The sequence below is a fragment of the Alligator mississippiensis genome, chromosome 1, assembly GCF_030867095.1.
Source record: "Alligator mississippiensis isolate rAllMis1 chromosome 1, rAllMis1, whole genome shotgun sequence".
Lineage (NCBI taxonomy): Eukaryota > Metazoa > Chordata > Crocodylia > Alligatoridae > Alligator > Alligator mississippiensis.
The window spans coordinates 436,789,539-436,817,293 of record NC_081824.1 but is presented as its reverse complement, the minus strand read 5'-3'; the positions used below and the strand labels follow the sequence as shown (position 1 = coordinate 436,817,293).

Genomic DNA, 27,755 nt, shown 5'->3' with positions numbered 1-27,755 from the left:
AGTAATCATCTTAATACTCTGGTAAATTAATTGAAGTTTAAAAAAAAAAGACTTCACTGATGTAAAGCAGATGAGTTGAAGGAGAAATCCTAATCTTAATGTACTCCATGTTGGTGTTCTTAGTGCACATTCTTCTAAAGGAGCATTTAACTTTGGAAAGATTTCTCGTAGCTAGTATAGCCAGAGTTTAAAAAAAAAAAAAGCGACATACATACAGCAAGAATACTTAACCAATAATGCTTTCCCACTGCACAAGTATGTCCTGAATTTCACAGCTTTTTTTTATTATTTAAACTTCTGCATCACAAGGCAGATGTGTGTGTTTGTTTTTTTTTCTCCACCTGGTACTGTTACAGATCTTCCCTTGGAGGCTTTTTCCGGTGGCAGTTGCACACAGAGTCTTTGTCATCAGGCTGAGGAACAAGCTCCATTCCATCCCGTATTTCAGGTTTACTGGCTTGGCGTTTGGCATATTTCTGAAATTTGTAAACAGCATTTAAGAAAGCTGAAACCAACATGTTACTCTTGCAACAGAATACTCCTACTCCCTTCCACGCTCAAACCTCCCTTTATCCAGTTCTCTGTATGTCATTTACAGTCTGTTTACCAGGCTCTCTTTGCAATACTTCCAAATGAACCAAGTTGCCTTTAGAACTTCCTTATGACCTATTATTAAATGCCAGCTTCAAATATGGTCAAATAACACTGTCATTTTGTACACTGTACTGTCCAAAATGCTGTGTCATTGGTCCATGCATGCAATGTATGCTGAAGCCTAGATCCGGCTCTATATGGCAGAATAGCAAAAGAATGAGAGACTAGAGGGGTTGAATCATATTAGAGTTCTACTTTTTGCAAGAAAAGGAATATTACTATTTCTCCATGCTGCTGCACAAATTGCTTGCACTGACACCCTGGCAAAGACTATGGATGATTATGCCCTGTCTCCCTCAGAAGCAAAGTACTGCTTAATACTGGAAACAAATCTGATGGAGGAAAAAATAAATCACAATATCTCTATCCCCACAGGACTCATGGTAATTTAGTCTGCCTCACTGGAATAACCAGGTAAATTCTGCCCAGAGTTCTACAGACAGATCCTTGTAAACTATGGATCGTGTACAATGTCTGTCAAGTTGTACAGACTAAGTGGAAGTTTAAAGGGTTAAAAATAGTAGCAGCTGGAGGGAAGGCGAACCAAAGGATATATTGCACTAACCTGGAACACACTGTAATAGTAGCAATAAAGTCTGTGAGGCTGCAATAATTCTCTTGCAAGTAACTGTCCTTCTTTAGCAATTTTTCTAGCTTCTTCATCATTTTTCTGAGAAATTGGAAAGAAAACAGCAATGAATAACAGAGCAATCAGTAAGCTGCTTGCTTTTTTCCTGCATGATAATTCTCAACAGCCCCATAATGAGATCTGCAATATTACGTACAATTACTGATGCACTGCAACAGCACATTATTTAACTCCAATTTTTGGAACTTATCAGCGTGCTTTCATGGTCACAAAGACATTGATAGCTTAGGGCTATCAGTAACAAAATTGTAGCTAATTGTACAGTTTTGGATAATCAGTTTGCTGCTGCTCTACAATGCTGTCCAAATCACAGGACAACTCACAAGCAGATTTTACATATTTCACACAAATTTGGTCACAAATAATACAAAGCTACAGTTGTTTTCTTTTTTTGCAATATGTAGGAACCTATTTTGGTTTCCAGCACTATTTTCTGAAGTTTTTAAATAGAATGTGTACTGATGATATGAACAGTATGTTGAGAATTGTATTCAAGCACTTACATTTTAGGTCTTTATTTAAAAGTGTTTTCACTTAGTTATCTAAGAAGAATTACCATATTTACCTGAATCCAAGATAACTTTGAAATTTAAGACTACCCCCCAGTTAATTTGTTAGAATCTACACATGACAAATTGTAACTGGTAGAAGGTCATCTTAAATTTGTCCCGCTATTGCTGTGGTGGGGAAAGCAGCAGCAGGGGTTGAAGGGCCAGACCCTTGCCCCTTGTCCCTAATCCCTCCCTCCTTCTCTACGTCTGCCCCACCCCTTGTTTCCAATTCCTGCCCACCCTCCCTCCTTACCTTCTACTACAGCTCTGCTCCACAGCACAGAATTGGCCCAGCCCCAGCCAAGCCAGGGAGAAGCAGTGGCAGCTCCTAGTCTAACTGGGTTGGGGCTGGAGGGACCAGATGTGGGGAGGGAAGCATGCAGTAGGGGAAACAGGCTGCAGGTTCCTTCCCATCCTGAAATCTCCCGAGCTCCCTCCGGCTTCATGCCCCCTCCTCCACCAAATGAGCCATTTTGCCCCTGAGGTGTGCAGCAGTTCTGCTCCAGCTTCAACCCCAAGCCTGGGGCTAAAGCCAAAGTTGAAGCGTCACCCACCCCAGACCAGTAATCACATCCAAGATGAGGCTTTTTCTTCTCCCCATGCTGACTGGGAATGGGGACCTAGTTTTGGATTTGAGTATATATGATATTATGCTCTCAGACTGAAACAATTTCTGTTTTTTTTAAACTAATCGTGGTTTAACCTTTTAAGCCTGAACTCTATTCTCCACTGCCACAACAATATTGTTTGGCACACTTTATAGATATCTTCCATCTTACTTGGAGCATGTTACAGAGCAATGTTATTTTTGTATGTGTGAGAAAGATGTCTGGAATAACTTCTATCCTGATCAGTCCCTAAGATCCAACAACGAAGTAGTAATAAAAGAGCAGACAAGGGTGGAGCGATAGTCATCCTCAGCCATCATGAAGCCAACAGGCTACTCTGACACTAAAAACTACAAGGAATTAGGGAGGACCCCACACCAGAATTCATTCTGGACTGGAAGATATCATTAAATCCTTCCTGCACCAGCTGCAAGAAAACCTATTTTCACATATTCTCTGCTCTCCCATCCCAAGAACCATCTGTGCGTTCCCAAATATCCACAAACAAGGTAACTTGGCAGACCTACCATATCCAACTGTGGTACCCTCACTGAGAAGCTAATTGGGATTCATCAAAACGATCCTGAAACCACTTGTCACACAGACACATACATCATTAGGAGTATATTTCTCACAGAACAACCACTCCTTCTCTGATATCATTGTCCTCATGCTCAGGTAAAATCTACTCAATGCCTTTAAAAAGCAAACTTAGGAACAAAAATTCGTAAGCTGGGGGGGATGCTAAGGACTTAACACTGATACTGATTTTATGGCATATTATAAACCTACCTGATTCCTGAATTCTTTCCACACATGGAAGATAAGAATGACCTTCCTCCCTTTTGATAGGCCTTGATCTTCCAATGATCAGATTCTTTTCTCCTCCTAATTGTTTGTCTGCTACCCTTAGGAATTTCTCCCCTCACCCCCTTAAAACTGTTTTTTACTATGCTGTGCTGGCTTTTACTGTGCAGAGCTGATGAAGAATGCCTTGCATTTGGAAAGCTTGTCTAACTCTACCCAACAGCTGGTCCAATAAAAGAGATCACCTAGTAATGATCAGAGTAACAATTTCCATCTTAAAATAAAGGAATCTAAGTTCGAAAGCAGCCTTACACATCTGGAAATGTCTCTGTTATACATGCTACAATAACTTCTATATTAAGACTCTGATTCAGGAAAACACTTAAGCAGGTACCTTAAATTAAGCCTGTGCTTATGTGCTTTCTTGAATGAGGTTATTTACATAAGTGGGACCTCTGACTGAGTTCAATAAATAATAATAATAGCCAAATGTGTGCCTGTTCCACTAGGATCTCAATACAAAGTTGAGGCAGAACGTATATGTGGAAGTCTAAAAGGAAGGATGTAGGACAGTATTTGTTCACATGTCAATTTATTCCCCTAAATTTGTTGGAAAAACACTTACCTTAGCCCATTTTATTTTTTCTAGCAAGTCCTCTAGTCTTCGTTTAACCGGAACATAATGTTTCCATGGTTCTAATGCACTATAGAAGTGCTCGTAGTATTGAGAGTCTTGCTTCAGTACTAGGCTGTCACCCAACAAGAGGTATGGAAATCTGTAAGCTGCTACCGTCCCATCTACATTCACCTGATACTTGTACTATAAAGAAAAATAAATAAATAAAAGCAGGAGGAAAATATTTTGAAACCAAACAGATACATCCATCAGAACAAAAACCTATCCAAAAGTGTAAAACCAGTACAGCCACACACTCATCTGTCACCGATTTCAGTGTTAGACATACACAATTTCAAAATATTCTTAAAACAGCAAATAACAAGAGAGGAACCACCCAAGACTAGTAATAATGAATTTCTTGGTTTTGTAATAGCTCTAACACAGATCTCTTATGCAGTTTAGCATAAATTACTTAACCTGCATGCCACCATGTCTTCACATATCTACTTTACAGATATCATGTGAAGGTCAGTTTAAAAGCAGGCCAAACACTGGTTACCCAACTAGTCCCATAAAAGTCAATGAGTAAATCTAGAGGGATATGGCCCAATGCAAGTAAGTGCTTGGAACTGCAACACTGATATACCAGGAAAAGAGGCATGGGGTTATAAAATGACAGGAAAGTCAAACAAAGTTAAAATGCCTTCATTTCTTTGCCCATCCCAGGTTTTTCAGGTCACTGGTATCAGCTTCCTACTTTGTACACATGAAGTTCAAACATGACTTGCTTCTGAACAGTTCATTATACCCTTTGAGCGAATCACAGACCACATCACAAAACCACAACACAAACAATCCAGGCTCCATAATGAGTTTTCTATTAGAAGGCAGCCTGGAACTGGGACAACAGCTGAGCTGTCTGGGAGAGGCAGCTCTCACTTTGTGCCAGTTTACACTGCTAATCCTTATTTTAAGAAAACTAAGTTTATCCTCACTTAAAAGATAAATAGAATAATGCCATATTTTCTCACACACAACCCATGTGTTTTTTCTTCAAAAACAACTTTTGGCAATCTGGGTGCATACTATATGTGAGGAAATATGGTAATGCCATTTAGCTGCCAGCCTAAGCAGCAAGCAGAACACTAGCCCTGGGCACCATCTGGGGAGCCCACACCACAGAGCTGCTGTGGGGAGTCTGCCCTGACCTGGAGTTGCAAACTGCTCACAACAAGCTAGGTCAGAGGGCAGGTAGCCTGTCCCTGGCTGGGCTGCTGCTTGCTCAGAGCAACCCTGGTCAGAGAGCATGAGCAGACTTTCTGTCCCTGCCCAGGCTCCAATGCCACATAGCACCTTGGGGCAGAGAGTTAATGGAGCAGTGGCAGGCTCCCCCACCCCCTTGCAGCCCTTGCTGGATGCAGTAGGCTGGCTTCTGTTGTAGAGATATGGCACAATATTGCAATGAGCCACCTAAGGGATATACAAAGTCCAAGTGCAGTGTTTTGATTTTATAACTTACTCTTTGTAAAGTTTTTTTGCATTTACATAACTGGTTATATTAAATTACTACTTAGTGGTATTTTCAAGGAAAAATCTTTTTTTTCTTAAGTCCACCTTCCTAAGCCAGGGTGTGTGATATATGGGAGGAGGGGGGAGGGGGCTGTTATATGTCAGCAAATATGGTACTAACATTGCACCAGATATCCACGAATACCTACTATCTCCTTTAGCAATATGGTAACATTTCTGAGATAACCCTTACAGCAAAACCCTTAGTTAACTCAGTTTATAAAAATTAAATCGACTTCAGTGTCTCTGTTTACATCAGTTTTACCTCAAGAAATGTACAACTGTCCTGCAGCTTGGTAAACAAAGACCTCCCTTCATTTCTCACTAGGAATCAGCAGAACCATTGCCATTCCACTGGAGCCACTGAACCAAAATTAAGATTTTGCAAGGCAAACATAGGATTTTAAAAAATGGAAACTATAATATATTTAACATACTATACATTGTAAAGAACCTGCTACTGGAAACTTTCACATTCTATCAGATATCCAAGATCAGTTGTACTGATACATGAGAGAGTTTTAATCTGCACATTTCCCAAGATGATAGATACTTACAATATTCTGTTTACCAATGACATCATCAATCCAAGTCCTGTCAATGCATTAATAATGAGACGTGTCCCACTGACTTTAGATAGGAGTTGAATGAATAAATTCTCTCATCTCACAGCCCTTCAACCTTGAGGTGATGTGGCTCCACACAACATCCAATGAATGACATAACATAGCCCAAATTGCTTGGGAGACAGAAAAATCACTTGCCTGTTTTGTGGATCACGTTTAACTAAATTAGAAAAAGTACAAAGACTGGATCCAGATGTCAAGAAACTGATTGCAGACCACTGAATGTGAACAAAGCAGAAGAGGATATTCCAAATTTTCCTCCTACCTATTGCTCAGCTTGGCTGGTGCTGATACAACACTGAAAGAAGTTGCACATTCAGCTATATTAAGAACGTTCAATATATTGTTTTACCCATTACTGTGGGTTCTCTTTCTGAAGTTTAACAGCATCCTTACATCTATATAAAATGCACCTATTATTTTCATGTTTATCCCCTGATAAGAAACTGACATAGTAGCAGTGTGTCAAAAATCTGAATCTGGGCTCTGGATAGGACCATAATGATAGCCCATAATGGCATTCTTTAGAAATGATTACATTGTAGGTATGGATAATACACATATACTTTGAATGGACAAATACTCCCAGAACAGCACGACAGTTTCACATATTAAAACCCAATCACTGAAGTTAAAAAGAAAACCTACTGCTTTTTATAGTAGGTAACTACTTAACCGCAAAAACAAACCCATATCTACAATATGATGAATACCTTAAAGAAATCAAAGAATCCCATCAGCTGAGCCTTTCCCAGCTCTTTCTCCTTTTCTCGGAAGAAGAAGTATCCTGTTATTCCAGCATCTAGTAGTTCTGGATGCTCCTTAGATAATTTCACCAGTTCTAGACGTTCCTCTCGACTGTCTCGACCTCTGAATAAAGCTCGTTCAGTTTTGTTTTTCCAACAAGGGCCTATGAGTATTGATAAGATAAGGGAAGAAAGGAGCCTGGAAATGTTCATGCTACACTAGGTGTAAGTAACACAAGTATATTTTGAGAACGTTTCATTATCGCATTTATAGGAAAGTGGGTGTCAGCATAATTTCTAATTATGAACTTGTTAGTTAAAGAAAAATTTACAGCTAGGGCAAACATCTGCCCTGATCTGAATGTTGGCATAAAAACAAACTTATAAAGATAATTAAGGCCTATATCTATAAGAAACCAAGAAAATGATTTGTACTTTTAACACATTTTCAAGAAAATGTTTGTTGGTTTTTATGTTAACTGTACAAATGCTTTGACACCTGCACAAGAGGGTCTCTAATTAAGCGAACATTTGTTTTAAGAGTTCACCTAAATATTCCAAAACACAATTCTGTTCCACCTTTAGCAATAATCTACCTCTTGTTAAACAACCAATTTCATCATTTAACAGTAATCTACAAAGAAAATAAATATATTGCACTCCTTTTTGCCTTTTTTTACAGAATACAGCAAAATCAAAAAAATGTGCTTTTCATGCTTTAACTATCTACAAATAATATTTTCCCATTTGCAGGTGACTTGTAAGACATAGTGGAGGTTAATCTCTTGGAAGACATGCATTCATTTTCCCAATTTTATTTCAAAACAATTACAACTCACCAAATTCTATCTCAGGAACTGGACCGATACTGTTTATAGTTAGAAGACTAGAGCGCTTTCTCAGGTGAAAGGGATTATAGAGATATTTACATTTGTCAAGCAGCCAGAGCAACTACTTTACTGAGTGCTTATTTTCTAAAAACATTACAATACAAACTGCAATGGTACTCATAATAACATGACATGTCAAAAATGATTTTGAAAGGATATAGTTCTTTGTGAAGTACAATACACGTACGAGGAAGAGTTTTTTTCTTAAAAGAAACTTGTTTCCCAAACCCAAACAAGGTACCTGGTTAATCTAAACAATGTTTAATAGTTGTAACCGAAGACTAAAGTTAAGGACAAATTTTCAAACTGAGTGCCTTAAATTAGGCTCCTAAATCTTTTGGGAATCCTTATAAAGACTCCATATTTCAATTTACCTGTGTTTCCTTGAACAGAAAGAAGATCATTTGTAACTCCACGTAGGGTTTCAAGTGTTGAATGGGTTATATCATATGTTGGAAGGACGATGTCCCTTGAATCCAGAGAACCACACCATGAAATTATAGGTATAGGACCAGGCGTATCGTTAGCTTTTCGATGCTCAACTGGCCAATCTCCAACATTAAGATAAAACTCTACATCAGGGAGATGAACCTAAATGTATATTAAAAAAAAACCAATTACACTATGATCTTGCCCTCAGTTCTCTAAACTGCACAGATTAAATCAATCACGCCACCAGACCGAGATTAGGTGAGATAAAAATTAGGTGATTCTGGGTTCAATCCTGCAATTGCAGAATTGGGCCCTTAACACCTGCACTTCTCTCACTGGTTTCAGTGAGCCTTTGGGCAGTCACCACTGATAATATGCTCCCTAAAGAGATGAGGTCATGCTGATGCAGAAGGAATAAAATCTTAGTTTAATAATAAAGTAGATATCCTAGTTTAAGGTATGCATGAAAACAGAAGATGGAATATACCATCCAAACAGAAACAAATCTATGATCCAATAACCTTTACATAAATGCTCATATAAATAGTACCTTTCTTGCCAATGAGAGTAACATTTCATCGGAGAACATTTTGAAGTCTGTGTACTTCCCTAAGGAACGACGGTAAATGTGATTATTGAGAATGGTGTAATGAACAATAGCACCTCTCGCTTTACCAAATCTTATTGGGACTTCTTCTAGCATCCGCTGAAGGTCAATGGTGGGAAATGGTGTAAAGTCCTTAGTAACCTGTGGCTCCTGGGATGGACATGACAGAATATTCTGCCAGGTTTGAGGATCTTCTGGACAATCACAATACTCATGATAAACTGGCCCTGCAGAACACAAAGCATCAGGACTGTCTGATTTCTCTAGTCTCTACTGACAATATCCCAAACTGCTATTGTACAAATCGAAAAGTAGAGCCAGTAGGCATGTTTCTTTTTAAAAAATTCTTTTGATAAAAACAGCCTGTTTTCCTAAATAAAAGGTCCCGTGAAGAATTCTCATGCTTTTAAATTTTCTGAGTTTGCAATAAAAAAAGTTAAACAAATCTGTCAGATTTCTTATTTTTCAGAGGCCAAAACATTTTTGTTTTGTCCTCAAACCCAAAAAGTTCTGCAAAATATTATAAGAACAGTAATACATTTGTTTCCTTTGAAAATTTTCATGTAAAATGTATACCATTTTACAGTTATTTCTAGAATATATTCCATAATATTGCTGTCATGGCTATCAGCATAAAATAGGAAACTACCAAAACAAAGAACAAAAAACCCTTACCTTTCAAAATATAAGGAGATTGAGCTACGTGTTTATCACCATACAGTACTTCAATCTTTAATCCTTCATTGACACTTGTATACATGCGATACCGCATGAGAAATGATCCATCGTTCCTATCCAAAGAGTTAGGGACATGGATGCGGATAATCTCATTTGGGGAAAGTGCTTTGATTAGTACTTTAAACTGCGCTCTTCCTGAAAAGAAGAAAATAAAAAAAAGATGTAGAAACTCCTTGCTATGAGAGTTACTTACCTAAAACAAATGAGATGTTAGTCTTCGATAAAATTCTGCTCTGAATTGCCCAGCATAAATTTGAAGCAACTCCACGTACATCTATTAATTTACTCTGAAAAATTATTCTGATTGCATATTTTCAACAACATATATAAGAGAAAAGAGATCCTGTCAAGATCTCCTGATCATCATTTCAAATCTCAACAGGTAACCTACAGATGGAGACAGACAAATGTGAGTTACCTTAAAGTGCAATGGTTATAATACAGTGAGAATGACCAAAAAGTTGTAAAGCAAGGACTAGATTTATTATTACGGTTTCAAGTTAATGCTAAGAGGGTGAGTCATTTTCTCAGGAAAGAGATGAAAAACCAGGGTATAATATAATAGTAGTAAAGAATACTTGCCAGCTTTTGGGAAGACAGTTGCAGCATGCAGAAGTCAGATACAAAATGGTCACCTTTGGGCCGCAGCTGGTTTTCTTGCAAATTTAAAGGGCCAGCTATTAGAAAAGTAGGGATAAGAGAATGAAAACCTAGATGTCTTCTGGACATCTGCTGTGTTTTATGCTGAAAGATTACCACCGCTGCATCATTAATGCATCTCAGTTCTTAAACCGAGCACAGAACATTTTGGAGAGAAACTGAATAAGGTTTTAAAATGCTAAAACTAGTATTACGATACTAATACTAAAATACTAAATCATTCCCTCATCTCTTTCAGAGTTGGGTCATTTGGACAAGATACTTGACTATTAGCAGCCAAAAATGTGACAAAGGATAGATTTTTAATAATGAGACATGCTAATTAGTGACACAAACAGATCAAACTAATTTTATTAACACTGCCATTGAGCGGTATACAGAAAGAAAATGAATCAAGCAATTTTCTATTATATAAAAGTATAAAGTTTAATCTGTCCAAATGGACTCTACTGTGTTTTGACCTTCCAGGTGCCAAGGTGATCTGTATGTATACAAAGCGGACCTTTTTGTATTCCATTTCCTAATGTGATGTATACAAACCAAGTTTGACATTGTCAACCATTAAGCACTAAACCAATGGTTCTTAACCTCATCATACTCAAGGAATCCCCTGTAGACTCAGGGCACCCCTCAGACAATACCAGCTCTCCCCTTTCCAACACTTCCAGGCCCTTAGATGCTGGAGGTTGCAAGCAGGAAAAGAACAGTGGAAAAAAACCTGGCCATACCCTGTTGACTCCATCCATTTCTACCCCTGTGTGACACAGGAGACTAGACAAGATGAACCTATGGTCTGATCCAATAAATGGCAATTCTTATGTTCTTATTTTTTGACTGTGAAAAAATAATAGAACATTTTTTTATCGGGCAAAAAACTCAGAAAGACCACAACAGGGCAGAATGTTTTTGACACTATGGATTCCTATTTGAAATCTCATGAATTGTGTGTAGGTGTTCGCATACCTAACAGTGCTACCATAGTGCAGCATCCTTAAAAGGATGCAAAGCACCCCAGGGCGTCATGGCACCCCAGTTGAGAATCCCTGGTGTGTGCAGAGGAACAGCGGGGAAGGAACCTGAAGGGAAGGCTCTACGCAAATGTAAATAAATCACTGCTGGTAAACTGCGTAGAGAGGACAGATTGGTTAAACTGACCTAGATTACTTGATAAAATGGGCTTGTTTTAGCAACATACTTATTCATACAGCCAAATGTTAAAACATATATCTAAAAACAAAAAATACAGGTCACATTTAAAACTAGGGGGGGGGATTAAACTATGAAACACAGTGATGCTGAAAAGGGCCAAGGGGTCATGGCAGGCGAAGTCCTAGTGCAATGCTGAAGAGGAGTGGTCAGCAACATTCAAGTACAGCAGGCGGCTGCTTGTGACCTGGCTGCCACTATGGGCTGCCAATCCCTTCCACAGCACCCCAGCTCCATGACCTCTCCATGTCAGGAGCTACTCTCATTCCTACATCTCCTACTGCAGCCTCTGCTTATCCTCCTAAGCGCCACCAATTTCCATCCCCAATGGCAACAGGGACCAGTGAAATTTGCAGCAAGGATAAACAAAAGCTACAGTAGCAGGATGACAGAGCAGCCCCTGGCACAGAGCAACAAGGACTAAGGTAGGCACTAGGGCTGTGTGAAATTTCCTCAGCTGTTCCGATTCAACACTGTTCGACTCATTCTGAGCTCGAAACAGCAAAATTGAATCAAAACAAAGGGCTTTGAAACAGCCTTGAAACAAAACAAGGCTAGTCGAAACATGTTGAAAGTTTCAAAACGTTCCATAAGGAAAAGATTTCTGACTGCAAACTGTATCATCTAATGGGAAAAATATAAGATGATGTACTAGTTTGAAATGAAAGCTAGACATATTTAGACTATAAATAAATGTGTTTTATTAATAATGAAGTAATTAACTATTAACAATAAGTAGCATTGTTTCTATGCTTGGAAAACTGAACCTTTCCCAACTGAACTTGTGAGACTGAAATGGTTGAAACAAAAACGGTTCAGCCTGTCCATGCTCGTGTCGTCAGCCTGCACTGTGCGCTGTAGTGTTGCCATGCAGTGGATCTAAATGGACACCGTGCTTACTTGCAAGTATGTCAGACTTAACATCATGACATCTAACTACTCTGGCCCTCTTCTTTAAATACAGAGTCAAGCTCTCCATCACTGAAATAATTTCATTCACACACCCACTTCAGCATCCAGAGAAGCTCATTACAACTGGAACAGCTGCTGTATAATTAGACAGTGTGAAACGTGTCTTATTTTACTATAAACAATTTCCCTACACTCGAGTTTGGTGCAAGTGAAAACTGCTACTAGAGCCTTTCCTTGGCAATTTCTGCCAGCCTCATCTCACTTCCTCACAGTTAGTTATCAGCCGGCATTGGCCAAAGCACTTCATTCATTCGCTGGCTGCTGTTGTGCTCAGACCTGTGGGAGACCCAAGGTTTCCTTTAAACTCTCTGTATCTATATGACTGTTTCTGCCATGAACAATCCTGAAGCCCTTTGTTAGCCCAACACCCTGGGGGGCCGAACACGAGAGGGCCCCTTTACTGAATTGCTGCTGAGCCCACGAAGGCCGCGTGCCCCCGGCGGCTGGGGGGCCACGGTGGCGCTGGTGGCGAAGGGAGTGCGGCGGTGGTAAGCAGGGAGCGCTGACCAGGGGTGACAACCACCCACAGATGCTTCCGGCAGTGGTGACTGCTGATACCCTGCGGATGCCACCGGTGGTGTTGGCAGCGAGGGGGGGAGACGGTGAGCAGTGACTGCCCGCAGGCACCACTGAGTGTTGGCAGTGCCTTTTCGTAGGGGGTGTGCCACCACACTCAGGGGGTGCACGTGCACCTCTGTGCACCCCCTACACATGGACAATGGCTGGCTCAGCCTCTCTCTCCTGTGGGCTGGACGGGCCAGGCTGGATCCAGCTGGCGGTCCCAATCCGGCACCGGGGCAGGCGCAATGGGCAGATCTGCCAAGCGAACCACAGCGGTCACTCCCCAGGTTGTTACAGGTACAGTTATGTATAATCTCTCTTGATAGCTATATCTATCTCTAGCTATAGAGCTATATATCTTTCCAACTCTCTATCTAGAGATGTCTGGGCAGATGCATATTTTTTGGCAAAAAAGACAGAAAAAGGCCATGCGGGCGGGCGGGCGAGTGGGTGCCGGCACCCCCTGGCCGAGCCGCGCCGCGCCGCGCCGGGAGCAGCAGCGGGCGGGGCGGGGCGGGGCGGGGCGGGGAGGACGCACCTACCTGCGGGCGAGCGCGTGAGGTTGTGCCCCGCGGCGCCGACCGCCTGCACGTGGAAGTGCCGCACGGGCAGCGCCGGCCCCGCCCGCAGCCCCGGGCCCCAGGCCAGGCTGCGCGCGGCGCTCACGGGCTCGGCGGCGGCGGCGCCCAGCACCAGCACCAGCACCAACAGCGCCCAGGGCAGCGCGCGGCCCCGGCCCTGGCCCCGCCGCATCCTCCCCGCGCCGCCCGGCCCCGGCCCCGGCGCCGGCCCCCGGAGCGCGCCCGGCTCGGCACTGACCTCCAGAGGACGACCGCTGTCCGCGCCCGCCCCTGCCACGCTGCAGAGCGGCAGCACATGGCGGAGGGCGGGGAGGTCCCGAGGGAACCGGGCCGCGCCGCTCTGCTCTCTGCCCATCGCCACTTGCCGCCAGCTGCTTTGCAACTAGGGCTCTTCAATCAAGTTCACACTAGCTTTGCTTTTTTATGGATGCTCCTTTTTTTTTTTTTTTTTTTTTTTTGCAGCCTTTACAGACAGGCCTTATTTTAGCCTGAGGCTTTTTTTTTTTTCTAACAGGCAGCGACCACCCACCCCAGTGCCGGGAGCTAGTCTGCAGGGAGGGGCTGCGCAGTGGCAGCAGACAAGGTCCTAGGGGTGCACAGCCCGTTCCCGGCTGCCTGTCCCCCCCCCCCCGTGCCGCGCTGCGTGGTGCCGGCCAGGCTGAGGCCCAGGCGCCCTGCTGGCAGGACGGGGAGGAGTTGGCACCGGGGCACTATGGCGTGGCGGGAGATGCAGATGCTCTAATGAGCCCCTTGTGGCCGGATCAGCCACTTAGCCTACAATGCCTAGGCTGTGGGGTACCCCTGATCCAAACGGACTTTAAATCCTGACCTTTGCTGTCTGTCTCCCACCCAGGGTCAGCTCAAGGCATGGCATGCCAGAAGACTTTTGGAGTCCAAATAAACCCAAGATGGTTCTTCCAGCCCTTCTGTTACAGACGTGTTAGATATTCAAGTGAAGCATGATTTCCCTTTGCAAAATCTGAACCAGCTGAATTAGTTCCTTCAATTTTTAGAGGTCAGCTCAGTGTTTCAGTTCTAAATATTGGACTTCCAAGTCGCAAATTCCCTGGCTCACCCTATAACTTTTTGCAGTACCATGGGCCCTGAATATACCATCTTCAGCGAGCATGCTGCTGTCTTTGCAGTGAAACAGCTGTGTTCACCAAAGGATTTCTATCCACTGTCTGAGTTCCCACCTTGTCAGCTTGACTATCAATTTGTTAAGGAAGGGGGGAAGAGAGGATCCCACAGTAACCTTCCCCTGTTGGCAAATGCCAGTAGGTTCCAAGGTTGCAACTGGTATGTTAGACAACTGCAGCAGTAGTGTTCAGAGCTATCTGGCATGACATCTTTGCAGTTTTACAGAGCACAGGGAACCTCCTGACACACAAAACTAGCATTAGTCTGTTGAATAAAATTCATGTCCTCTGTCTTCCAGGTCCAAGATTATTTTCTCTATCTCATTTTAAATTGTGCAGGCCTTGTTTTAAAAGATATATGGCCTAATCTGGTCTCTGCACTCAAATAATATCTTCTCTTGCATATAATTTTGACAATGACTCAGCCTTTCTGCCTGCAGCTAGTAACAACTGGTTCAGAAAGAAAGCCAACATTTCCTTCCAGAACATACCAAACCTTTTGTCCTGCATCAGCTTATCAAGTACCAGCAGTTGTAAAAGAACCACCATCAACAATAACCCTATTTTAGTGAAATATATTTCAGAACACCTTCCTATAGTCTTTAGATCTGGATAGCCATTTGTTGAGTCCTCACCGCTGGGAGCCATCATGGATGAGGTAAAAAGAATGAAGGGAGCCTATGGGGGAAAAAACAAGTTTGGCATAGCAAAATAAATGCCATAACTTTGGGGAAAAAAGAAAATTGGGCATAGCAAAATAAATGCCATATATTTAAAATGGTAAGAAAATTAATAAACAAGAGAAGTCCATCCCAGAAGGTTAGAGGACTGCTTTAATCCAAGTCCCTGGTGGTGGGTCGCTGTGGTTAAATGCAGGACTGCAGATGTGCGCACTCCTAAAACAATATTAAAATTTACACATGCAAGTAACCCTAAATTTATCCTTATCAAAACAGTGTAACTGCCAATGAAAATGCTGTTTCATAGGAATGACGTACAGTGCAAGCACTCATGTATGCGTCATAAAAATAAGTTTTTCCTGAACTACAATGCTGGACAGGCTGGCTGTAGTTACCAAGGTTTAAGGGCATTGCTGATTCAGACACAGCTGCACTATATATGTCATTTAGTTGTCACTGAGTTTTCTGGCTGAGGTGTGATTGGGAAAGATGGATCATTTTCTGAAAAGGGTGCTGGCAATTTGTTTCAATGACAGCTCAGAAAGGAAAAAAAGAAAAGTTATGTCAAACAGTCTACATCAATTGATTTGAAACCACAAAAAAAGACACCCATGCACTGAATAATCTGTGGTTTTTGTGTTTGTGACAGGCCATGTTCTGCTCTGATACTGGTTTAGTCTGCCAGGAGGTGGGGCGGGGGGGATCTTTTTTCCTTGCAAGATCTATACAAATTCTCACCCACCTTCTCTTTTGAAGGGGCTGTATGCTAAATTTCAGTACATAAAATCTGTAAAGTTGTCTTTTCAACAGGGGTTTTCCTTTTTGCAGCCTAGACCACAAATGGACTTTCCCTTTCCTGTTGCAGAATCACAACTGTTAGGTCATTCTTGGTGGGTGGCCATCGCTTGATTTCAGCAGTGAAATTTAAGTGTCCCAGATTGGAACTATTCTGAAGTGGGCTTTAGTCTCTCCTTGAAGTAGACATGGGTTTGATTGCCTTCAGGTTGTAGGGGGCTAACATTTAGGTCTTTCACTACATGGGCAAATACTCTGAGCAGCAGTCTATTATACTAAACTGGGACATCATCACTACTACCACACCCATCTCTCAGTGAAAGGGCTGCTCTGTTTTGTACTAAGCTCAGTGCTGTTTTGGTATGCTTAATACACCCCTGATGGATTGGGCTCCCTTTGATAATTAGATGGTGTTTAGGCAATGCTCTGCCTTATATCTGAATCATAACAGAACTTAGCTGGGAATTACGTACCTAATGAAACCAGGGTGCTTGAGTGGCAGAAGCCCAGGTTTATGTACTAGGGAACTTGGTGGTCCCAAAGTAGGTATGGAATGAATATAGCCACATTCAGGGTGAGTCATTGAACAGAAGTTTTCTTTTTTTTTTTTATCCACTTATGTATCCTTTTAGGTGCCTAAGGTGTCTGCCTGGATCTCACCCTAACCACTGCCAGCCAGTATCCTGGCAGTTAAAGGATTCAGGTCGGTCCTTCCCCTTTGTGTATATGTTTGAAAGCTTTTGGAGTCGGTGTTAATCATCTCTTGTAATGCATCTGTGGACATGCCTGGAGCTGCATGACATCAAGGTTGCACGCCCAGTCCTAAATCTTTGAAATGTAATATTTGCACTGTTCATCACTGGTGTTCTACAACAACAAGTTAACATGTGCTTTAATTTTCTCTATTTATATATGTTTTGGGGGCATTCACAGTGAGCAAAGTAAACACAGTATAAAAGCATTTATTATGCAACAAATACCATTTATTTCAAACCAGCCATTTTCAGTATTTACATTCTATAAATTATAAGCATTTACAGAATATGTTCTAGCCACAGAATGCCATGTACACTTTACCAAAATAGCCCCATCATATATACACATTACTTTCAACCACCAACAAACCACCACACGAGACTAGAATCGTAAAATATTCTGTTTTGTTTGGCTCCTGCTTAGGTCATGCATACAGCATTCTAGTTATTAAAAGTCTACCTTCCATATCCAGGGTAAGACCTTTACTCCCAAATCTGTACAGGTAGAAAACATTTACAAAGTATAAGCATTAAAAAAATCCACTCCTAGTGGAGCAAAAGTTATATGACTATTTCCCTGTAAACATTGATTTTGCTGTTTAATCTATGTATAGGGGCCTACCAGAATTGTGATTTTTATGGAAACTGCGATTTTGAGCCGGCTCACTGCAAAAAATAAACACCGAAACTTACCAGGAAGCAGAGAACAGCGTGCAGGAAGCCCTGCAGTTCGGAGCACAGGGGGAAGGCGGAGGGGGAAGGACAGGGGAGAGGGTGGGGAGCAGCTCCCCACCCCCCTTTCCCCCATGCTCCAAGACTGCAGCGCTTCTTGCGTGCTTTGCTTGCCAGCAAGTTTGTTTATTTTTTTGCAGCAAGGCCACCAAAAGCGTGGAACCTGCCACTTGGGATGACCTGCAACTGCATCTTAATTACCCTGATTAAGCCCAGGGAAATCATTAATCCACACTTAATAACGTGGATTAATGGCTTCCCTGAGCATAATCAGGGTAATTAAGACATGGTTTTGCTCCATGTGGCAATCTGCAGGAAGGAGCAGGACTGCCGGGGCCACTCGGGCAATCAGAGGCATGGGAGCCCTGATGTGCTCAGCCGGTGAAAATGGTGGCTGGCCCTGGGATCCGCCTGTGAAGTCAGCTGGTTGCCTCCTCAAGTTTGGTAGACGCCGGCACCCTACCTATGCAGGGTGATATTCCCCACTATGGGCAAACGTTTCAACACTGTATCACAACCAAAAATCTTTACCAAATATGAAGTGGTTTAACAGAATCTGGTTTATCTGGTACAGAACTATTTACATTAAAACTGATGTAGCATTTCTCAACAAAGCAGCAGATTTTATAAGTTTACACTTACATGGCAATTATTTCCTTCCAATACTGTGTATATTAATGCATGTTTGAATCCTTCCAAAACAGATTCCCACATGAAGAATAATTCTGAACATAAATATACAGTTTATATTAGTATTATGTACAATAAAAGAACATATCAAAGTAAAAGCAATAATATTTATACATTGCACATTCAGATTAAGGCTCCACTTCTTTAACGAAGTATACACTAGAAAAATAAGCATACCAATTGTTACTTTTCATTTTATCCTTCTATTGGTTCTGTTGAGTATTCAGTGATGCAAATATCACTTACTTTACCTAAAATAAATTATTTTAAAATATCAGGATATTTTCCAGTTACAAAAATACAGTTATGTTTTAGGCAAATTTAATTAAAAATATAGATAAACTTGAAGTTAGCTGTAAAAATAATCAAAGGTAAACAGAAACTTTTTTATGGTTAATTTAAAAATTAGCTTCCGACTCAAGTGAGCCATTGTGTTTTTTAGTAACAAGAGATTACAACTTATTTAAAAGATTTCAGGGCCAGGGATGGATTTTGGCTATTGTGAAATGCCAATGTTACTATATTTCTTATAATGGCATAAGAACAACTCCAGGAAAAATACCAATGGCCCTTCTATCCAAAGGATGAAAAGTAGTTCTGTGACAGAAAGCTAGCAAGGAAAATACCAAAAGCGAATGCTAATTTAAGGAAGAAAAATACAGTGTCCAAAAGTATTCCCTCTCTCATACCCTAACTTGCTTTACCACATGAGAAAATTTGCAGCTTTTAAAAATAAACAAAAATAAATTGTCTGATTAAACAGCCAGATCCTTCCAGCACATTAAATGCCCTTCCTATTGCTCTAGTGATACAAGCAGTACAAACTGCTGCAAGCAGGTGTTGAAGATTTCTCCAGGACACCCTGCCTCAGATTAGGGGACAAGTGAAAAAGGGGAAGACGAGGCCCCAGAGAGTGCAGCCCTCTACCTTATCTTCAGTCACAAACATCCCACCTTTATGTTGAGCAGCATAAAGCTGCTCTACAATTTGAGAGCTGGTACTGTATAGTTCCCAACTGGACTAAGAAGTGGAGAAGCTGTGCCTATCATATGCCAAAACCCAAGTTCCTGCCTACTTATGTCCTATTTATTTATATATTTTAAACATCTGGATTCAATTTAGTACACTATAAAATGACAGGCTATTAGTGTGAGTGACAACCTACTTCTGGACAAAGACAACATAGCAATAGTTCAAACTTGAATCTCCCAGGTAATGCTTTAAAAGGAATCAAGCTGCCAGGTTTACCTATACTTGTTATCAAATTCAGAATTTGAACCCAGCTTTCCAGTGCAAAAGGTTACTACACACATTTTCCACATTCTTCACTGGGGCTTTTGCCTTGCATGAATAGTGCATTTTCCCCCTACTTGTGTCACAAAAGGGTAGTCTTAGCATCACTCTCTACACATTAATAAAATATATCAGATTCACTCAAAGAACCTTGTCTGCCTATGTCCTTAGATCAACGTGGCTACAACCTACACCCCTACACATTACTTGACACTTTGCAAAGCTATCGATGAGAAAAGCCCCAGGGAGGAATCTAACTGAAGACAACATGCTGTGCCTACCAGACCCCTCAAACCAGCTTCTTCCTTAAGACTGTGGGAAGAAAACATTCATTCTTACTCTCTACTGTAAAGACTGTGAGGGTGTGAGAGAAACAAGAGGTACAGGGCTTTGAGGTAGGACTACCGTTCCCATCTATATCAAATTATGCCTGAGTTGGCAGAACAAGAAGAAAGAAGAGGAGAAACTGAATACACCAGGAAGGCTTAGTATTTAAGAAACTCAATCTAGGTGCATCTGTTCAGTAATCACAGGTTCTCATTTTGCCGCCTAAATCTGGAACTTCCTATGTCACAGAAGGGCTGTCCAACTGGTGGCCCGTGGGCTGCACATAGTCCTTGAGGGATTAAGCTGTGGCCCTCAGGCTTCTGCTCAGCTTCCTTTCCCTAGCATGGCTGCAGCTGCAACAGCAGCTGGAGTCTATGGGCTTCACCTTCCCACCTCTGGCTTTTGCTGTCTGTCCCCACCTCAGAGGGTGGGCAGTGCAGCACAGCATGGTCCGAGGAGCTGTAGACAACCCTGAGGCCACATAGGTGCCCGATGCAGCAGTGGAGGATGGTGCATGGGGAGGAGGCAGTGGTACAGCAGAGGTAGGGGGAGCATGTGGCATAGGCATGCCTATGGCTCACTCTGGTGGGGCCCACAGGCATGCCACCTCTGCTGGTGCAGCCCATGGGGCACTCGGCCTCCAGCTGCTTCAAAGTTGGACAGCCCTGCATTATCGCACTGTACCATTAACCAGTAAGAGCCCAGTCAAACTCACACTGAGAAGCAAAGCCTTCTCTGGTATTTGATTATTATAAAAGGCTCCACAACTATCTTCCCATGCTTTAAAAATATATAATAAAAAAATAGTGAGAATTTGTTTTTTGCTTGCATGAGTAATTATGGTTAGGCTACATTATTATTATTATTTTAATACAGGTTAAAAAAGAGAAATCAACATAAGTTAACCTAAATCAATAGAACTGCACTCATTTATACCACCACAGGATCTGATTCAAACTATTTTACATGCTTATAACCAGGCAGGAAACCACCAAAATACCCTTGCAGATAGCAAAACACACCAAAACCTCATTCTCCATCTTTCATCACAAGAGCTCACAATTCTGACTCTTTGTCGTTCTCATCCAGGTAATATTCATCATCTGTGGTGGTATTGGTATCTGAGTCTGAACAGGCCATTGTATCTTCCCGATAGACGCCAAGTGGCTCTCTGGGGTTTGAGCCATCTACTAACGTTTTGCTCCCAGCAAAACTTAAGTTCAAGAGCTCAGACTGATTTAAAGAGTGACTTTCTTCATCCCTCACAAAGCTAGTGTTTTTAAGAAGGCAGGGTCTCCATAATCGTCCTTCTGTGAGTGATCTCTTGATATTTTCCAGGAAAGCCAGTTGTTGCTCTTTTCCAAATATACCATACTCAACAGAGGGATACCTGAACTGTCTAGTGCCAACAGCTCTGTTTCTCTCATTGGACGAAGCCCAGTTTTCATTTTCATCACAAGACAACAGCTCTGAATAGGATTTAAACTTTCTACTGCTCCTGCTATCTGTAGGCATAAAATCAGCAGGACAGCCAGCGGAGTCCAGGCTGTCCTGAGGATCTTGTGTATAGGTGCATTCAGAAAAGTGACGTTCACGTTGATTCTTTGCTCGACTCACACGCAACTGGTCACTGTGTAAGTTCACATTTTTTAAACTGCTTGACTGATGGCGGTTCCACTTGTGACTCCTCTCATGTGGGGAAACCATCTTTTGCTGCGGACAGATATTTGCCTGTAAGTAGTTATTTATAAAACTGTTTGAGTTTGCGTCAGGTAAAAATGGCAACCATGGGGGATGGTGAGACTTAGTGGTATCTGTTCTGTTTTGATTGTCTGATGAGTCTGCTGCAATGCTGGTGGAGAAGACAGGTTTATTTCTGTTTTCAAACACAGAACTAGATGCTTGTAAATTTTTACTTCTGGCAACCATCATTTCCTCTGGTAATAGGGTTGTCGGGCTTAATACACTTTCCACTTTATCCTTATTTTGTTTAGGGCAACCAGCTTCTCCTCTCTGCCTGCATGACTCTGTGAGTGTTTTCTGATTGTTGTTCCTAGTAAGCAGTGAAAGATCTTCATTAGCCTGTGATCTTTTACTCTCAGTTATTTTGTGCATAGAGACATTCACAGCAGAAGGGGTTAGGTTTTGATTCTTGTTCTCATTCCCAGTTTGCAGAAATGACAGGGTGGAATCAGCAGAAATAAATGTACCCTTGGACATGCTAATCTCTAAAGGAGCAGCATCTCCATCATTCTGTGAAAAGATACTACTTTTGTTTGGTTTGGGAGGCAAATTTTTACTAGAGTACTTTCGGCTTGTTTTGCAGATGGCTGCCAGTTTATTTTTAACTGAAGGTCTGTTTTTCCTTTTTTCTATATCACTGAGCCTGTCTTTTGTGCTATTGGGGGGAAGCTTATCTTCACTTACTGAGTTGTCTGGCAGTTGAAGATCTTGTGAAATAAGGAAGAACTTGTCTTTAGAATCAACACTCCAGTTATCTTCATAGTGCTTCACTGGTCTCTGCAGGCCAGTACAATCTTTGTCCATCTGTGTATGCTGGAACAGCTTTTCTTTTATTGTTGGGCTCTCTAACTCATTCATAGCAGTTATGCCAGTTTTGTCTGGCTGCAATATTGGTTTAGCTGGACAAGCTGTGCCTAACTGAAATGTTTTGTTTAGCAAATCTAAAAGCATCTTATCAGAGATTAAATTTTCATCTGTGCTGTTTTTGGAATTGTCAGCTGTTAATGGAAATCCACCACCTTTATTACCATGCAGGGAAGTGATGGAGTGTGGAAGATCTGCTCCTCCTTGGACTTCTGCATCATACCTAGATTTACTTTCAGCAGGGGTAATTGGTGCTTCACTGGCTATATGTTCTATATTGTGTTTTTCTTCATGGGAACTATTATCTATTGAGCAGGGTAGTAACATATTCTGATCACCTCCACTTACTTTAAGAGATTGCAGGAAATTTTCAGAGTGTTGCTTCTGTACACTGTTAGCATTATTAACTGAAGAAACAGGATAAAACAAATTTTCTGGAATGCTTTCTGGTTTTGATGAAATGGAAGTTATTTGTGTACCAGTCTGAAAAAGTTCCTCTTTTTCATTAACTGAAGAAAGACATGGTCCAGTATTTTGGTTGCATGAAACATCAGAAATGGCCTGAACTGAATTATCTGCTATTATGGATTGTGGATCACCAAGAGAAACATCTGTTGTCACTATATCAGAAAGTACAAGAGTACTGTCTTTTAATGAAGGCTCTGGTGAAATATCTTTCATATTACATACAAAGCTTGTGGATGGTAAAGTACCTATTTCCTGAGGGCTGGGAGATAACTGTGAGGTTAATTTAGCATTGCCAGCAGCAGTCTTTAAGTTCTGGGGAGTCACTGAAGCTGGAGGTATTTGAGCTGGAGAATGGGATGGTTCCTCTTTTTCTAAGGTGCTAGGAAAAGCTACATTTGCTAAACCAATGCGGGCTTCAGACTTCTTCTTTGACATTTTTGGCCACTGAAATTTTTCCAAGTGAAGTGGTAAATCTGTGTTCTCTGGATTGTCTTGAAAGAGGTTACACAATGTTCTTGAATGCCTGCATGGTAATGTGTAATAAACTGAAACTAGTTCATGATATTTGACATTATCCTCATCAACACAAACTGTAAATGTGCTAGTAGTTTTATATTTTTGTAAAGAATTTGTTTCCTTGTCTAGACTCTCTAGAAATACAGAGGATTCCCTTCTGTTCAGACCTGCAGCTCTACCTGTAAGTTCATCTGAACTGGAGACAGCTGCACTATAATGTAAGGGGTGGTTAAACTGCTGAGTTAAAGGCAAAGGGTAGTCCTCAGTTTGATGCCCTTTGATGTTTGCAATGGCATGGAACGGGGATGTTGTTTGAGAGACTTGTGCTGAATCTAAAGAAGAGATTTTACCTCCTTGATTAGGAGAAAAGGCATCAGTTCTGTCTGAAGTCTCTAAAGGATCCCACATGTTGATTTCACTTTTGAATGGGACTTCACTTTTAGGGTTAGAGACCAACTTAGCTGATATGACACTGCCAGCAATGCTGGCTGATTTTCTAGGTAAGGTGTAGTAAGGTACAAGTGGCACAGAAGAGGTGGATTTGTTTTTATCAGGGGAGCCAGTAATGCCACTGTTAGTTATAGTTCTCGGTAGGTCTTCTGGCTTGTTGAGACTTTCAGCACAAGCATTATTTTCTCTTGTTTTTCCATTTTCTTTTTTCTGGCAAAAAGAATGTAAACCGTGTTTAGTGATCTTGGGTCTGTCAGAACAGCATGCATAAATATGCTCAGAATTTCTGTTCTCAGGACAACTAGTGTTTATTTTTTTATTTTGGTCCTCATTAGCTACAACATTTACATCTTGGTTTTTTTCCTGCAGGGTTTCTTTTCCAAGACTTATAGCACTTAACTGAGCAACTTTCCCACCTTCTGCTGGAGCTTCAGTAACAATGCAGTTCAATGAAGAATTAGTAGGAGTTTCTAAACACTGAGAAGAGCTCTTAGAAGAAAAGCCTTTTAATAAACCAGAATGTTGTGGAGCACTGGATAACTTGCTTTGGTGCTCTGCCAGTCTTCCAGTAATTGGAACAGAATGGACTGATGCATTACTCTGCAGATCAGCTACCAGTAAAGACTGTCTCTTAGGACCAGTCTGATCAGTAGTTTCTGCTCTCTGGCTTTCTAATTCAATACTTTTTGTTTTTGTTGAACTATGGAAATTATGTTCCCATTTTTTTTGATTCGGAAAAAACAATTCCTTTTTGTTCTCATCAGCTGATAGAAAAGGAGGGGTATGATTAAATCCACTGTTAGTAGGGTGATCATTTTCCTTTGTTTGCACATTTCTTTTATTATTGCTTGACATATACATTTTTGCAATATCCCTTCTTCTGGCAGTGATGTGGGGCTTTCTCCTTGATCTCACTGCAAATGGTAAATTAAGAAGAGAGGTGCTGTTTTGCAAGGCAGCAGCAGCAGAGTTATGAGAGGGAGGAAATTGGGAATCGGTGCTATTTGTATCTATTTGCTGAGAATCTGGCTGCAATGATGTCATTTTACTATTTTCCTGGTTTGCCTTCCCTGATAGTTCCATACTTCTCTCCTTTTCTGAAGCAGTTTTTTTAAAGTATTTCTTAATATTTGCTGGGATAACCCCAGGCTTTGGCTGGTTCTGATAAATCTCAGTGACAGAATCACTATTCTGTTTTATGGGTTTTGTTTGGTCCCTGAAACCAAGGTAGAAAGATTCACGAGAAGCATCTGTTTTGATGTCAGACAAAGAAATTGCAGGGTTATATGTGAAACAGGGTTTAAGATCTCTTGTAAACTCTGGAAGCACTTTAGCATTTGCACCCTTTAATAGTTCTATGTTATTCATGGACCGTGTCTGAAAGTTGCTTTGACGGTGCTGTGAAACAAATGGTGATGATGGTGCAGCATTCTTTGCATGTGCATTTTGCAAGAGATTGAAATGGGTTGTAATAATGTCAAAGTCAGCTTCAGGGGAAAGAAAAGCATTCTCATTGTAGTACTGGTGAATATCAGACCATGAAGAATGCCTCTCTCTCCTTCCACAGGGAGCACTATCTCGATGCATTTGCAAACTCCCATGACAAGTAATATCTCTATAATGGTACCTAGGGAGGTTATTTTCTGAGCAACAGAACGGATAATTCTCCCAATTTTCAAAGTACAATGGAGCAGAAGCTTTGTCAGGGCAACTCATCCTACTAAACCAATCAGTACTTGATAAAGCACTTCTGTAATGGTGTTTTGAGTGGGAAAGTTCATATTTTCTGCTTTCCTGTGGAGGGCAGGGATACATACCATGTTGAGTGGAATTACATTCAATTAACGATTGGGTCTTAAAAAGTCTGTCTTGATTTACTGGGTGTTCAGAAAAATATGGCTTGTTCCATTCTATAGAAGACAGAGGAATTCGTTTTGGGTTTTGTCGACTGTTTCTTCGTACAAAGCCACTGTTACCCATTACCAATGGATGTTGTAAACTATTTGCTGAAAACTGATCTGAGGAGCCAAAGGATGGACGTCTCATGAGAGAACAGAGAGAGTAACTTCTGCCAACTGTGTCCTTGTCTACATAACCCTGGTGTACAAATCCACTGCTCCGTGTTATGGAAGGAGGATGTAAGCTGCCTTCCGAAGACTGTCCAAAAGATGGAGAAGACAGCCTTCTGTTCAAAACAGGGGAATTTAAGTCAAATGAATCAGTGTGCATAAAATCCTCTGTAGAGGCTGTGTGTTGCCTGTTTATGAATGTATCGTGCCATCTCCTTGTTCTGCAGAAAATATTATGTTCATCTTTGGCTCTTACTGTTCTCATCCCATCAAGGAAAAACAAGTTGGCTGTTCCACTGCAGTCATTTCTATGTCGTCCCCTAATATGAGTTTGTCTGCTTGTGGCAGGTAATGGCTTACTGCATTGTGCATTTGATTCAACATTCACTGGAGTCCTCCTGTTCACTGGATCTTGGACTTGTTCTTGTGCCAGCTGGTTGTCCAGGTCATCTAAAACTACGCACAAAAATGTGATTATTTTATCAGAATGGTCAAACTATTCAGGCTGAAAAGTGTAACTTTCGGTATCAGTGGCCCCAATTGGTTTTAAAGGGAGCCAGCTTCTTCACGTTCAAATCCCTCTACCGAACGCATATAATTTCTTCCATAGCGATTATCCTTTCAATGATTATCCACCATAATGGGAAGGGGAAAAATCTGCAGTACTTTGACACTGTGCAGATTTTTTCCCCTTCCTAATATGGTAGATATTTACTGAAAGGATAACTCACCTGTGGAAGAAATTGTGTGTTTGCCCCTCTACCTAGCTATTAGACCTGTGTGAAGAGGGAAGTATTTGATTCGGATTCAGATTCAGCTGGTACGGAGGACACTGATTCCATTCGGAGATTTTGATCACTGTCCTGAATCGATTCAGCCAAATTGACTTCGGAAGATTCTGTGCTGATTTGGAGAGATTCGGCGATTCAGATCGGCTGGGGAGAGGCAGGCATAGCCGGGTGGCTGAAGGCTCTCCTGTAGCTCCTCTGGCTGTGCCTGCCTCTGTCCAGGCAGGGGGAACTGTGGGAGAAGCCCTCATGGTTGCCCTGCCTGGCACCATCCCCTGCCTGGCCCCAGCCTAGCCCTGGCACTTACATTTTTTTTTTAAAAAGCCCTGTACTCACTGGCTGCAGCAGTGGCAAACAAGGCCTCTGGGTGCTTGTGGCAGAGCCTCTCTGTGCAGCGCAGGGCAGCGGGGATCACCGCCCCCCCCCTGACATCCGCACAGCAGCTGTCACATCACGTGGGTGCAGCGTGCTCCCTTGGAGCTGGGACCACTCTGGCTGATGTGTGGAGCCACCCCAGCTTCCAGACAGTGCGCAGTGCCCTGCTGAGCCGCACTGCAGCCACGCCATGGCGCAGCTGCCATGTGGGTGCCAAGTGTGAGGGGGGGCGATCGCCTCTGCCCCCCACTTCCCCATGCTGTGTGGGGAAGGGGGACTCTTCCATGAGCCCTCAGAGGCCTTAATTGCTGCTTCCAGACCCAGCTTTTTTTTTTTTTTTTTTTTTAAATGCCGGGAGGCTGGGGCCGGGCAAGGCAGCCATGGGGGCTTCTCCCGCAGCTCCCCCAGCTGCGCCTGCCTCTGCCCTGGTGGAGGGAGCCATGGTGGGGTATGCCCTGCTGCCGCTTGCCCAGCTGGTGTGGGGGGCGGGGGGGAGGCTTGATGCAGGCACAGCTCTCCGGGTGGCAGCAGGGAACAGCCCCCACTCTGAGCACTGCTGCGCCTGCATCCCGCACCCTGCCCCTCCTCCTTGACT

General features: G+C 42.0%; 1 protein-coding gene across 7 annotated transcripts in view; it reads right to left on the bottom strand.

The window, feature by feature from the left end:
* Positions 1 to 260: 260 nt before the first annotated feature.
* Positions 261 to 27,755, bottom strand: part of LOC102568682 (protein O-glucosyltransferase 3) — a 65,816-nt gene continuing 38,321 nt past the window's right edge. For 3 of the 7 annotated variants that reach the window (XM_019481996.2, XM_059720812.1, XM_014600701.3), the window contains one exon: positions 17,052 to 26,453. In XM_019481996.2, the coding sequence (XP_019337541.2) occupies positions 20,944 to 26,453 (5,510 nt within the window). In that variant the 3' untranslated portion in view covers positions 17,052 to 20,943. Of the gene's footprint in view, positions 477 to 1,219; positions 1,325 to 3,894; positions 4,090 to 6,796; positions 6,994 to 8,093; positions 8,311 to 8,701; positions 8,986 to 9,433; positions 9,632 to 10,074; positions 10,174 to 13,437; positions 13,664 to 13,714; positions 13,935 to 17,051; positions 26,454 to 27,755 lie in introns of those variants that run through there. The other 4 variants (XM_059720828.1, XM_059720829.1, XM_059720824.1 and 1 more) reach the window with 4 other exon arrangements.